Here is a 13,309-nt window from a genome sequence, read left to right as displayed (position 1 = left end):
ATGAGACCATAGGTATGATCTTGAAGGAAATTTATGAGGCATTATTTCAAGTATTTCTTCTGCCTCAGAAATGTTCTTCTACTTGGAAAAAACATTAGTCATACAAATTCCTCAGTCAAATTAAAAATAAAGCTACCATCGCTGGATCAAAGTGTGAGGAAAAAAAGTCAGTAAAGGGTAACTCTTCTAATGGAAGTAAATTTGTGGAGAAACATGTTGCTTTTTATTAGCCATGAAGTTTATTTAATAGAAAGACAAATTCAGCTGAAGATCATTCATTAAGATAGGCAAATTAACAATAGTTTATTAATCCTTCTTTTAAGATGAACCTATCTTACCAGTATTATGTTCCCCACATCTGAGAGATTTATGTGAGTCTTGGAAAAGAACACATAGTTCTCTCAATTAAAAAAAATCAAATAATAAAAGAAGTACTATAACTTTGTTTTGAGTATATATATATACTAGGCTTTGCCACAGGCCTCCATTGTAATCTCTTATAATTTGGTTTAAAATGTCAAACATTTTGGCTGTTTAAATAACCCACTAAGTGCTCTGCAAAATCACAAGACATGCTACATGTGACTTAATTAATATCTACTCCAATTACACACAACACATTATCATGCTCAAGATCTAGATTTATTTTAAAACATTTAGTCCAGTTTATATTAATGCAGAAAAATCACATCCAATAAACCACAACTGTAGAAGAGACAACTGTAGAAGAGACACAATAATTATGTTCTGTCACATTACCACACAAATATAATTTGATATTTAATTACAGGATGATAAATCACAATCACAAGTAAATGAAATATTTATCTTCTCAGTAGTAGTAGGAACCTCTTTTGAGTATGTAGGGTCTTCTGGGTTTATTCTCATACAGCTGGCGTTTCAGAATGTAAGGGATTTTTCTCTTTATAACTTCTTCCTTTTCGTTTTTGTCATTTCCAGCATCAAGAACATCTTCCTGAATTAACTGCAAGATAGGCAGGATAGGAATCAAACTTATATGAATGACATCTTTCAGAGCAGTTTTCTACATTTTATCTCTTTTGCTATTCAAACAGTAAGACACATGTGGATGAGATATACAAATTTTAAAGCAATTAAATGTTTTGTCTAGGGACAGATGACTATCAACTGACTGAAATAGAATGAGAAAAAAAAAAAAACTGAGATAATTTTTTTTTTCCAACTCTCTATTCAAGGCTACACACTGATACCTCCAACTGAAGGAACACACCGAGTAGATCTTTGAGTATTTTTCAGACTTTGATTTATGAGAGACCAGAATGTTATGAAAATATATAATAAATCACAACAAATAGAGAGTTTTGAATTTAGTAAGCCAGGTTTGGCCTCAAAAGGCAACAGGATTTTGTATTCTATTTAGTTAATTACTCACTTGACTTGAAAACCATTCCAAGGATCCATTTCTTAGTCAAAGAGAGAGGAATGCCTGCTCTGCCTAACTTAGGTGTAGAAATTAACACATGTGAAAGTTCTGTTTCAGTAGTTAAGATCTCTTTAGATTGTGGTGCTTAATACTTAGAAGCAAGTTCAGATTCAATAACTTAAGGGAGTTCATCTCCATAGAATCCTACCTAATATCTCATTGAATATGCCACATTCTAAAATTAGTTCTGAACACTTTTTTTCTGGTATAGTTCTGAATAAAAAATTTCAGTTAGCAGAAAATGTTTAAGACCTCGTCCCAGAATTTTGCACTTAATTTTATGTGAAATTTTTAAACAAATTGCTCAAGATAAGAATTGCATTTGTATTTGTGATTGTCTTCTAAACTTTGGGGTCATAAGAAATGCTAAGAGGAGACTAAGTTTTTAATTATAGTGCATGTGAACTGAATCATATCACCAACTACTTTATTTCAATCCACAACTTCAATTTCAGAGAAGATAAAACGGGTATTGTCAAACACTCTAGTTCCTTAATCTTATGTTTCTCTGTGAACATAATCTATAATTATTCATATTCTGTTCTGAGTGATATTATCATTTTATTTTAAATCACTCAATAACATTTAAAATAGTAAAAGTCCTGGGGTGCCTGGGTGGCTCAGTCGCTAAGCATCTGCCTTGGGCTCCGGTCATGATCCCAGGGTCCTGGAATCAAGCCCCGCATCAGGCTCCTTGCTCAGGAGGAAGCTTGCTTCTCCCTCTTGCCACCCCCCTCCCCCACCCTGCGTCCCCCCTCCCCCTGCTTGTGTTCCCTCTCTGGCTGTCTCTCTCTCTGTCAAATAAATAAATAAATTCTTTTAAAAAAAATAATTAAAGTCCTAATCTTATGTGCACCTGATTTGTATGAATCATAGTTAATTGAGTTGTTGTTGTTGTTGTTATTGCTTTTAATTCACGGATAAATAGCACACAATTGACATTTCCCTATGTTAAAATAAGCATTTTTCAAGTTTTATTGATTTAAAGAATATTTTAAAGACTAAACTATTTAGCTGGAATTGGAATTAAGTGATGAGTAGTCCACCAAGTAAAATTAAATGAACTTTTTTGGTGTTTCATCTAGAAAACATCATTTTATTTATAAGTTAGAATAAACACTAAAAATTCTGTTTTACATTTCTTCTTTTCCACAGGTTATCTTTGGGATAGTCATTTACAGAAATCTCTATATTAGCAGGGAAGGTACCCTCAGATTTCCAAGGTTGGTGTAAACCCAAAATATAAAACATTAAGCAAATTTCTCTCAGAGGTTAATATGAAAGAAACGGTTCCCTTGTTGGGAAACTTTTCTTTTTCTTTAAAGCATTTCCATTTCTCTTTTCCTCCTTCAAACAAATTTTCCCAAACCAAAGGCAGTAAATCACTAGTATAGTATTCAATAAAACTATTTTATCCTACTTCAGTGTAGTTCTTTCGGTATAATGGATTTGGATGTCTTGGTTGTCGTGGACCTAGTTTAGATGCTAAGGATCTGAAATCTATTTATTCAATGAAATAGGAATATATATCATATATACATATATACATACAGTTTTATTTGCCTAATATATTCAAATACAAATGGAACCTTTTGGTTCTTGTGCTTGTTTATAAACATATATGACTTGGTGCTTCTAAGAAAATATTTTCAGTCCTTAAATTTTGTGCGTATGCCACTACCAAAAATTGCTTGAGTATGCCACCAATTTAAACACAATAAAACCATGTGGATCAAATCTGCCTTAAGATAGACACACCCCTTTAAGATCGAAGAAAAATATTTTGCTAACTCCCAATATTTGAAGGAGACTTTGAAGATCTGAAGGAATGTTAACCTCAACACATGGTTTATTCTTCTTTAATATTTGTAAGTCTTCCTGTTATGATAATGATCAGGGTAAAAAAAAAAATCAGTACAAATGAAAGGTAACTAGTGTAACGATAATTATATTCATATTTTGTTTTGTGTTACCTCCCATTGTTGAAAAGCCCTGCTGTGGCAGATTTTTTGGAGCTGGTATATTGTCAGCATTGCTTCCAAGCTAAAACCATCTAAGGCAGCGGGAAATTTCCTTCTTGTAATAAGCTCCTCTTCACGAAACTCTCCTGTTTCCTCGGCTTGGCTGTTCAGGTTATTTACAAAACTGCAAACATTTAGCAGGGTCATTTTCCAAGAAGAAACACTCGCTTTACTGATCTGAAGTATAGAAAAAAATAGGTACTTAAAATTTAAAAATATAGGTAGTTAAAATTTGTATTATATGAGTAAGAAATAAATTTCCATTGTGCTAAGCCATTAACATTTTAGGGTCTGTTACTCTAGCCGAATAATTACACTGTTATTTATTTAGTAATTTCATATCACAAAATTGATTAGTAACAATTCCTCATATATTCTAATTTTAAAAATGTAATGCAGTTACACATGTGCACATAGCACAAATACATGAGCAAAACAAAAAAGAATAGTATAAATGTGTAAATATATGTATACATCACAGATGAAAATACTAAAACTATCATTCTCTTTAGTTCACTTCAGTTTAGTGTCTAATGGAGCGTAGCCTACAATGATGCTAATAGATTTGGACAATTACAGTAGTGTGAAAGCACTAATCCATTCCACACATGGATAGTTCTCATAGACAGCATCACAGCTGATCATTTATCTGCAAATTATAATATTTCCTAGAATTACCATTTTTAATAATATCTTGTCTGAAACCACTATTACCATCAACAATGTTCCTATGTGCCAATAATAATCAATGAGGAAACATAAGGACTTAGGAGAATCGAAATGCAAGATAATAAACATTAAAAAAATTTTTCTCATTTTTACTGTTTTAGATTTTTTTAGTTTGAGTGAAAAGCGGGAAAGCATATTTTTAAATTTTCAAAAGTCATAGATGAAGGAAAGCATACATTTTTCCTAAAGACATTCACACACACACACACACACACACACACACACACATGCACGCGCATGCTCACAGACATGAAACACCACACAACCATGATGGGAGGATTCAAAAACAGTAATATCACACGTCAATTCTCTCTACATTACTCCCTACCTATAATGCAATTGTAAATCAAAGTTTCAATTTGGAAAACATGGGGAGACTAGAATTTGGAGGTGGGGATTTGGCAAAAAAATTATAATGTTAATTTGGAAGTATGAATGTGTGAGAATAACCAAGAAGAGTTAGCAAAACAAAAAGGTAACAAGGAGAAATTTACTCTATCAGATATTGAAATGTATTTTAAAAGCTCAGTAATCAAAGGAGTGAATTAATAGAGCAAGAGTAAATATTAAACCCAACAGGAAATAATATCCTAAAATTGGTGCAAGTATAAATGAATGTGTAGCAGATAAGCAAAGTTTGCATTTGAAATCCTTGGGATGGGTGGCTATCAGGAAACCTGGACTTGGGTCTAACTCTAACTTTCTTGACATATTGTGGTTTAACAGTATCCAGATGGGTTAAATATGAGTAAAAATAAAATAGTATCTAAATATATAGAATTTGTTTTATAATACCTAAAAAGGTATTATTAAGCAAATATCCAAACTGCAATCCACAGTGAAAAGGATAACATTAAATACATAAATGTATAGAACATCTCTGGAAAATTAATAGCCTGAACTAACATCAGAAGCAAGCTATATTGTAAAAGCTGCCTCAGAATGTTAATATCCTTAACACAGGTAGAGTTCTTCAAGAAGAAACTGTCAAATCCACCTACCAAAAAACAAAACAAAACAAAAAAACACTAAAAAAATTTAAACCTTAGATAAGTAAAATGAATAAACAAGTCATAGAATCACTCCTTAAAAAGGAAATATGTGGAAAGATGTTCAACCTGGCCAGAAGACTTTCAAAAGAGTAGGTACATTCATTTGGTGTAGTTATAGGAACATGGGGAGACAGACACTTCCTCTTCTAAATATTTGTTGGTCTGGGTATAGATTTGTTACAATTTTGAAGGGTTTTTTGTATTAAAATTCAAAGTGTGCACACCCTTTGATTAAGATTTTATCTGAAGAACATGCAGACATTTGAGTACAAGGTATTCACTTGAAGACATTATTATGATATGTAATAATATAACATATGATGGTTTAAACAGTTTGGAAATCCTTTCAGCTATACCCCATGAATACAGTTATTCAGCCATTGCTTAAACTTTGCTGTGAGAAACTTAGAGATGACATACTCCATTGTCTGGCAGCAACAATTTTATCATGCCAATTGATGGAATACCATATTTTTACATTTAGAAAGCTCTTTATAGATATATAATTGAGTGTTTTCTCACGTGTACTCCTTAGAACGCTAGTTCTGCAATCACTGTTTTTTCAAAGGGTTCCACTGTCAAGTTAACTGGAAAACTTGAATTTAAAGGAAATATAAAGATTTCTTGAACTTAGGTATCCTCAGAGCTTTTAACTTGCAAATACTCATTGTAACTTTTAATTTTATTTATGTATTTTTAAATATTTTATTATTTTTAAGTAATCTCTACACCCCATGTGGGGCTCAAACTCACAACCCCGAGATCAAGAGTCACAGGCTCAACTAACTGAGCCAGCCAGGGCCCCCGTTGTAACTTTTTAATGGTGCCAGTAAAAGTATCAAATGTTTCCCAAACTAATTTGACCACAGAATGCTTTATTCATAAAGTATTTGTCTGGACTACTGTTATCTGTCTACTTTTTTGAATGAGGAAACTGAATTAATCATCTTGTTTCCTTCTACCAGTTAAAGTAGTCACCACGTGACTCAGTAATAGGATTATTTAAGGTCCCTTGAGTCCCTCTCATAGAAAACACAGCAAAGAAAGCACTACTGACTAAAGGATGTCTAAGTAGATATCTTGTATTTGAAAACATTTTGTATAAGGTTTTAACTATTTCATTCAGAAAAATGGCAAAGACTCTTTCTTGAATCCGGCTCCTCTGAACCCTCTTCTTGACTACGTCCCAGCCTCGGGCTCTGTCTTTGGTCTCCTAAATCCAGTTTAGCAAGAATCATGCTCAGTCAATTTGCCACATGTACGTGGCTCTTGTCCTTGGTATCTGATCATCCTAGATATTTGATCAAATATCAGATACTTTACCAAATTTCTATCCTTAATATCAGAATCCTGTCATATCTCCTAGCAAGAATCCTTCCAGCCTTAATGTTTCCTCTTATTCCATCTATGGAGGCCCACTACACCTCTCTATAAATGCACACTTGCCCTAGTTGTGTTTGGAGTGGAACCGATCTCTGTAAAACCCCCATTTCAGTAGTCCTCTTGACTAAAGTCTTGCTTACTACCTTTAGCTAGATCATGAATAATTTCTCTTTAACAATAAACATTCTTTATTATCAAATTATTTTAGCAAATGATTATAATAGACCTGAGCCTATAGATAAGAAATTTAGAATATTATCTCGCCTTGTTTTTCAAGATAAGGAAAACAAGAGTATTTGTGGTTCTTACTTACCATTACTTGATTTAACTTTTTAATACTAGATAAGATTCTGGTCGAACTTTTGTTACCTTAATTAAATGGGAGCTAATCTGTATGACCAATACTCACTCCCCATAATCACTGAACACAGATGAGTCCAGCAAATTGTGAACTCAAAGATTTCACTGAATTGAAAATAATTTAAGTCATCTGTGGTGGAGCTCTGAAGTTTCATAGTTGAATACAAAATGTGAGGGTTGGTAATGAATCCTAGATTCCCATTGTTAGTTCAAAAATGCGTATTAAACTGTTACCAGGGGCGCCTGGGTGGCTCAGTGGGTTAAAGCTTCTGCTTTCAGCTCAGGTCATGATCCCAGGGTCCTGGGATCCAGCCCCACATCGGGCCCTCTGCTCAGCTGGGAGCCTGCTTCCCCATCTCTCTCTCTCTCTCTGCCTGCCTGTCTGCCTACTTGTGATCTCTGTCTGTCAAATAAATAAACAAAATCTTAAAAAAAAAAAAATTCTCTCTCCCTTTAAAAAAAAACCAAAAACTGTTACTTTATACTAGGCATTAAGTTTGACCATAGAAAATGATAATATTGTAGCAGCTTTTTTAGATCCTGAAGAAAAGATACTATACCAGGTTCTCTTTCTTAATAGAACAGTACGAAAGCACTAGCACTGGTAATAAAGGCAATTGTATTGTGAGAAAAAAATTATCTTCCAGTTTTTCAGGCTATAAACTCTCTCTTGATCTTCTGTTGCTTAAGTAAGTTTTCCCAATTAGAATTTCAATCTAAATAGCTTTACTTTAAAACTGAAATTGCTTACATATTTTTCCTTAAAATGGAAAGAAGAAACCTGAAGCTCTCAGAAGTTTTTAATAATGGAATCCTAACAGTATCAAATACTATTCTCTTAAATATTTAAATGTAGTAATTTAGTTAAAATTATCATAAGTTTGGAGTTTTTCATTTGCATAGAACTCTACCATACTAAAAATCAATTGAGTCAAAGAGAAACAAATGATAGTAGTTTTGTAAAAAAAAAATAGGGAATGAGTTGAGCTTTTGTTCCCATCCTAGCAGCAAACTGAAATAATCATGCTTCTGGGTGCTTCCTCATTACAGACTGTATTTTACTTTTCTCAAATCAAAGGAGTCAATGGGATTCAATTTTTTTTTTCCATGATATGTTTTAGAGACATATTCCAAGACTAAATAAAGGGAAAAAAATTTATTGTGCCTATATTTTTATGTATTTCTTTTAAGAGAAAAACCAAGTCACTCCATAAACTGCAATTGTTTTCGCCTGTAATTCTAAAGAAGGAATCACAATTCTACTTCCACACTTTCACAATGTAGCTAGCACTCCCTAAATTATACTACATTTTGGAGATATTTGGACTTTTATGTGTCAATGTAACTTAGAATTATAGAGGTAAAATCTCTACTGAGAAACTAAGGCATTCCAATCTGCCCATTTCTAAACAGACTACTGGCTTTGTCTTCCTATTTTTGAGTTGAGGTAATTGTAATGGTTGCTATTCAGACTGAGTATTAAACAAGGGATCCATTATCTTAAGGTTATTATTGGTTATTGATTTTAATGGCTATACTAAATTTGATCTTTCCTGATATGAAGCCTGCCAAATAATGAAAGAGTTTGGTTTCAAACCATTCAACTTTTGTAGATCTGGGCAATGGTAAAAATACATGCACTCAAATTGTCCCCATGTGTCTTTTAAGGATCTAGTAGATGACATATTTTGGCTAGCTTTCAGATAATAAGTCCTATACTGCCAAATACAAACAAGAAATGGGTATTTCCCCTTCAAACCCACTATCAAACATAATTCTACAAATATAATAGGGATTATTGTACCTAGAACGTGCTCATCCAATTAAGGAAGAGAAACACGTGGTGGCAGGACCCTAGTTGGAGTACTGCTTCAAAAATTAGACAGGAGCTTTGAGCACTTACTTTCTTACTACAACATCTGTTGAATTCTCTGCATGGATATCCCAGTGTTTATAATAGTGATTGTACCTGGGGTCTGCCTCAAGTCAAGACTTATTTTTCTTTGAGAAACATCTTTTAGTAGGGAACTCTTTTTTCTATTCCTGTGATCGACTCACCCTGGGTAAATCAAAATACTATGTGTAGCATGGTAAACAGGTATATTCCAATTGTATTTTATTCCTAGGTACAGGTTGGCATCTAGGAATCTTGTTTTCAAAACACCAAGAGAGGAGTAAACAGGTACGGTATACAAAATTTCACTTGCTTCCATAAAACCACAAGCAGGTGTAGATGATACTTCTGTTATAGGGAGAATGTAAACTAGCCCCAATCCCAGCATTTACAAATGAGGCAATGAAGACAAGCAATGTTAACTAAGCCCCTTGCTTAAGAAGTCACAGGTGGAGAATTAGATCTCCAAGCTTCTGTTTGCAGTCTACTGTCTTTAGTTTCCTACCACATTATTTCATGAATTGTCACGAACTACCATTTTTAATTTAGAACTCCATTTTACTCTTCCCGATTCTAACCAAAAATGTCGACTTCGTTTCCCTGGATGCATTTAACTTGAGGCATACCTTTCGCCATACACAATGTGATAGGAATGGAAACAGGATTCTTTTAAATACATTTTCATCTCCACATAAATAATATGTGACTACCTAATTAAAGTCGCGATAAGCTGATTGATAGGCACTACTATTTCTTTCCCTTTCACATCAACACCCTTAACTGCTTTGAACGCAAGGAAAAGTTTCCCGAGAAAGGAAATGCCTCTCGATGAACTTTTCAGTCTTGATGGGAAGTTATTAACTATAGGAAAAGACACCATGTTTATAATGAGAGCTTATATGTTCTTCAATCAATGCTTAAAGAAAAGAAAAAGTTACCTTTGATGTATGCATATTGGTCAATAAATCTGCTTCTAATGCTTTCATTTCCTCTTCTGAATCTGAATAAAATCAAAACCACATGTTTACTATATAATCATACATCAAATAATTATACTATAACCTACAGATTTTAGATTAACCTCAAAAAAATTAGTCTTAGAGGCTTATTGTTTTTCTATGCATTTATTATCCATAAATAATATTCAGAAAAAAATACTTATCATTAGTTTTGGGCTAACAGGCAGTTAGAATAATAAAACACTCCTAAGAAAATAAACACATGCTTATATGCCAAAAGAGCTGTTGATGTATTGGAGTTCCTTAATCTCTGAATCTCAGTATTAAAAAAAAAAAAAAAACTGATTATATCATATGATTGAGATTTCATTAAAAATGCTGGTTAATTTTTACCAGCAATAGTTTACATATATAGAATATATGTATATTGATATTTTAAAAAGAACATAATGAAAAGATGTGTACAAGATGTTTTTTCAAGACAAAAGCAAAGTGAATTTTTTACTGATGATTTTGGAATAAGAGACATCGAGATTTCGTCAACTTGAGATGCTATTTTACCAAACAAGCTTTGAAAGATTTGTTTTTCTACTTTAAATAAGAATTTAGAATTATGTGTACTTAGCTATTTTAGTACAGGCTATTAAGCAAATTGGTTAATTTGTCTATCAATACATGTGTAACTGTGTTGAAAATGGACTTCTGACTTTTATTAGGGTAGCCTTTCCAGTTTCCCCTAGTGAGTATATTGCAGAGAAGAAAACTTTATAAAATACTCTAAGTAATAGAAATAAAGTTATAGAATATCATAATTACATGACTTAATTTATACTCACTGATCTGTCATAAAACAAAGCAGATGTTAAAATGTCTATCTTCTTCAGCACACACTCTTGTTGAAAAGAAGTGTCTCACTTAAAGAAATTACTTGTTAAATTGTAACCAGCTCCTAAATTACACCAGAGATCTTTTTTCCTATTTGTTCAAGGCCAGTCTGTTTCTCAAGGGAATAATAAATTCCTTTAGCCATTCATGAAAAATGTATATCAAAATCCCTACAAATTTTGGCTTATCACATCAAGAAGCTCAAAGAGTTAATAAACACAGTGTTTAATCAACAATCTAATTTTTCTCATACACTCTAAATATACCTTTAACCTCATGTAATAGATAAAATCATAATTGTAGAAAATTTGGTATTTATAGCATTAAAAATTATTGCAAAGTTAGAAGCTCAAGATTTTTCTCTCATGATCAAAATAAATTAAAAATTTTGTTAAGTAACATTTATATCTTCTGCTAGATTTAATTTCATAATTTAAATAAAATAATAGGAGTTTGAATTAAATATTTCAATGTCATATTAATAAAATATAAAAGTATGCAACAGGCTAAATTATTTTGCTGCACTTATTCCCTATGTATTTTCCCTCTTTGATGTGATATTGCAATATTATAACATTACATGTTACTCTAATAAATTTAAGTCTTATTTTCAAGGTAAGTTATTGGTAGATATATAACAATACATGGCTTCTTAATTATCACATGCAAAACACTCCATAGATAAATAACTTCCATTATTTTTATTCCACAATTTTATTCCATAAATTTACCAATTTTCTAGTAATATTTTGTATGAATTTAAACAGCATGCAAAAAAAATTAAATTAATAGTATACTTATTTATCACATGGAAAGACTATACAAAATGCATTGTCTAATAGTACTTGGAATATTTTTATATTTTTTAGAAATCATTTTCTATAAATAATGGTTCATTCATTTACTCATTAAACATCAGTTTTCACTTTATTTGCATCTTGACATACTTACACAGTTAAAATAATTTGGAGGAGGAAGAAGCCCCTGCTTCCTAAGAGAATGACTGAAGATGAGAAAAAGCATTTTGAATGGAATGAGTTTTAACTATGGGTTCTCCCTTTGACAGGTGGTGCATCTGTACTCCTTATCAGATTTTGACCAGCCTGATTTAAGTTCTACACATTTTTTTTTCCTACTCTGGTGGTTACATTCCAAGTGGAAGGCATGGAGTGTTTCACTGAAATCTCTTTTATTACCTTTGCAGATTTAAAAAGAGAAATAAAATCCTTCAGTTCTTGTAATCATAAAGACAGAGAAAGAATACATTCAGTTTTTATCACTAAAAAGCAAATCCAGAATAAAGGAAAAACTCTTCTCCCTGGATGCATTAACATAAGTAGCAACACAGTGCCAAAAAAAGAGAAAGAAATCACCTCAGGGAATTGTGAAATGCAGCTGAGCTTACCTGAGCACAGACTCCAGGAGCTGAAAGCCAGAAGTATCATGCATATCAGCTGGATTTTCATTCCTGCCATCATCTCCTTGAGCCTTCTAGCAAGCCAAGTCCATAAACGTCACAGACACGCTGAAAGAGGCTTTCTCTAGCGCTTCCTCTTGCCTTCAGCTGATTTTGGAAAGTGAACTCTGAGAGATGCTTTGGCCATTCCCTATATATACACGCAGAAGGATGATGTCATGATAGCACAGGGATTATCTCTTAGGATGTGCCCTCCTTCATCTCTATCTCTCTCCTCTCTCCACTTCCTCCTCCACTTCCTCCTCCCCCTTTCCTTTGTACCCCATTCTCCTCCCCCACTTCCGAACTTCAAATGAAAGTGTGACATCTACCCTAATTGCTACAGTTGCTCTGAATTTCTGACGCACAGAAATCATTCAATAGCAATTACATATAGAACATACTGGAAGCAAAAATTACAGTGCCTCTCTTTCTCCATTTCCTCTCATTTCTGACTCCAAGAAGTTGTCATTTTGATTTTGTGAAGCATGATATCTATTATTTCTAATGTAAGCAAAGTCTCCAAGATGAATGCATGAAATCAGTGATTCTTAAGCTTTGGAAGTCTTAAAGAGTTGGGGTTCTTTTCTGATAGCCCACACTTGTGAGCAAATGTTTTGTGGCTTAGGGACAAATACAGGTTTTAGAGAATGAATGCTAGAAGAAGGAAGAAAGTGAAAGATAACCAGAGAATCAGTTAAGGTATAGGGATTAAGCAAAAAAAAAAAAAAAAAAAAAAAAGGAAGAAAAAAGAAAAAAAATTTAAAAAGACTAGTAGCTCTAAAAAATTGAAAAGTTTTTATTTCAGGTAACTGGGAGAATGACTGAATTTATGATTGCTGACTTTTGGTTAAATGTCTTACAAATACAATGTCATGTTTACAAAATCCAACTATAAACTATTTATGTGGAAATACAGTATTATATCATTGGTGTTTTCTGACACTTTACTCTTTTCTCTCTGCATTGCTCTACTCTTTTTGGATTCATTGATGCTATATCCTATTCTTTTTATAATCCCCTTCTCACTGGTTTTCACAATTGCATCAATTTTTTCTCCTGTTATAGTCATAAAAATGAAATTGTGATTTTGGAAAGGAAACAT

The 13,309-nt window shown here is 32.7% G+C and overlaps 1 protein-coding gene across 1 annotated transcript; it reads right to left on the bottom strand.

The window, feature by feature from the left end:
* Positions 1-222: 222 nt before the first annotated feature.
* On the bottom strand, positions 223-12,347 carry NTS (neurotensin). Its single transcript, XM_047741862.1, has 4 exons — positions 12,154-12,347; positions 9,843-9,904; positions 3,439-3,663; positions 223-985 (listed from the first exon to the last, which is right to left on the bottom strand). Exons 1-4 carry the CDS (start codon positions 12,224-12,226, stop codon positions 833-835), a joined length of 513 nt encoding a protein of 170 aa, XP_047597818.1. The 5' UTR covers positions 12,227-12,347; the 3' UTR covers positions 223-832.
* Positions 12,348-13,309: the final 962 nt, after the last annotated feature.

This window comes from Lutra lutra, chromosome 8 (assembly GCF_902655055.1).
Source record: "Lutra lutra chromosome 8, mLutLut1.2, whole genome shotgun sequence".
Taxonomy (NCBI): Eukaryota; Metazoa; Chordata; class Mammalia; order Carnivora; family Mustelidae; genus Lutra; species Lutra lutra.
This window is presented reverse-complemented; position numbering and strand designations above follow the sequence as displayed.

Coding starts and splice junctions, on each gene's coding strand:
- NTS (XM_047741862.1), bottom strand. CDS start 12,226: ATGATGGCAGGAATGAAAATCCAGCTGATATGCATGATACTTCTGGCT. Junction 9,905..12,153: donor CTCCTGGAGTCTGTGCTCAG/GTAAGCTCAGCT, acceptor GATTTTATTCAG/ATTCAGAAGAGGAAATGAAA. Junction 986..3,438: donor GGGCTTTTCAACAATGGGAG/GTAACACAAAAC, acceptor CCTATCTTGCAG/TTAATTCAGGAAGATGTTCT.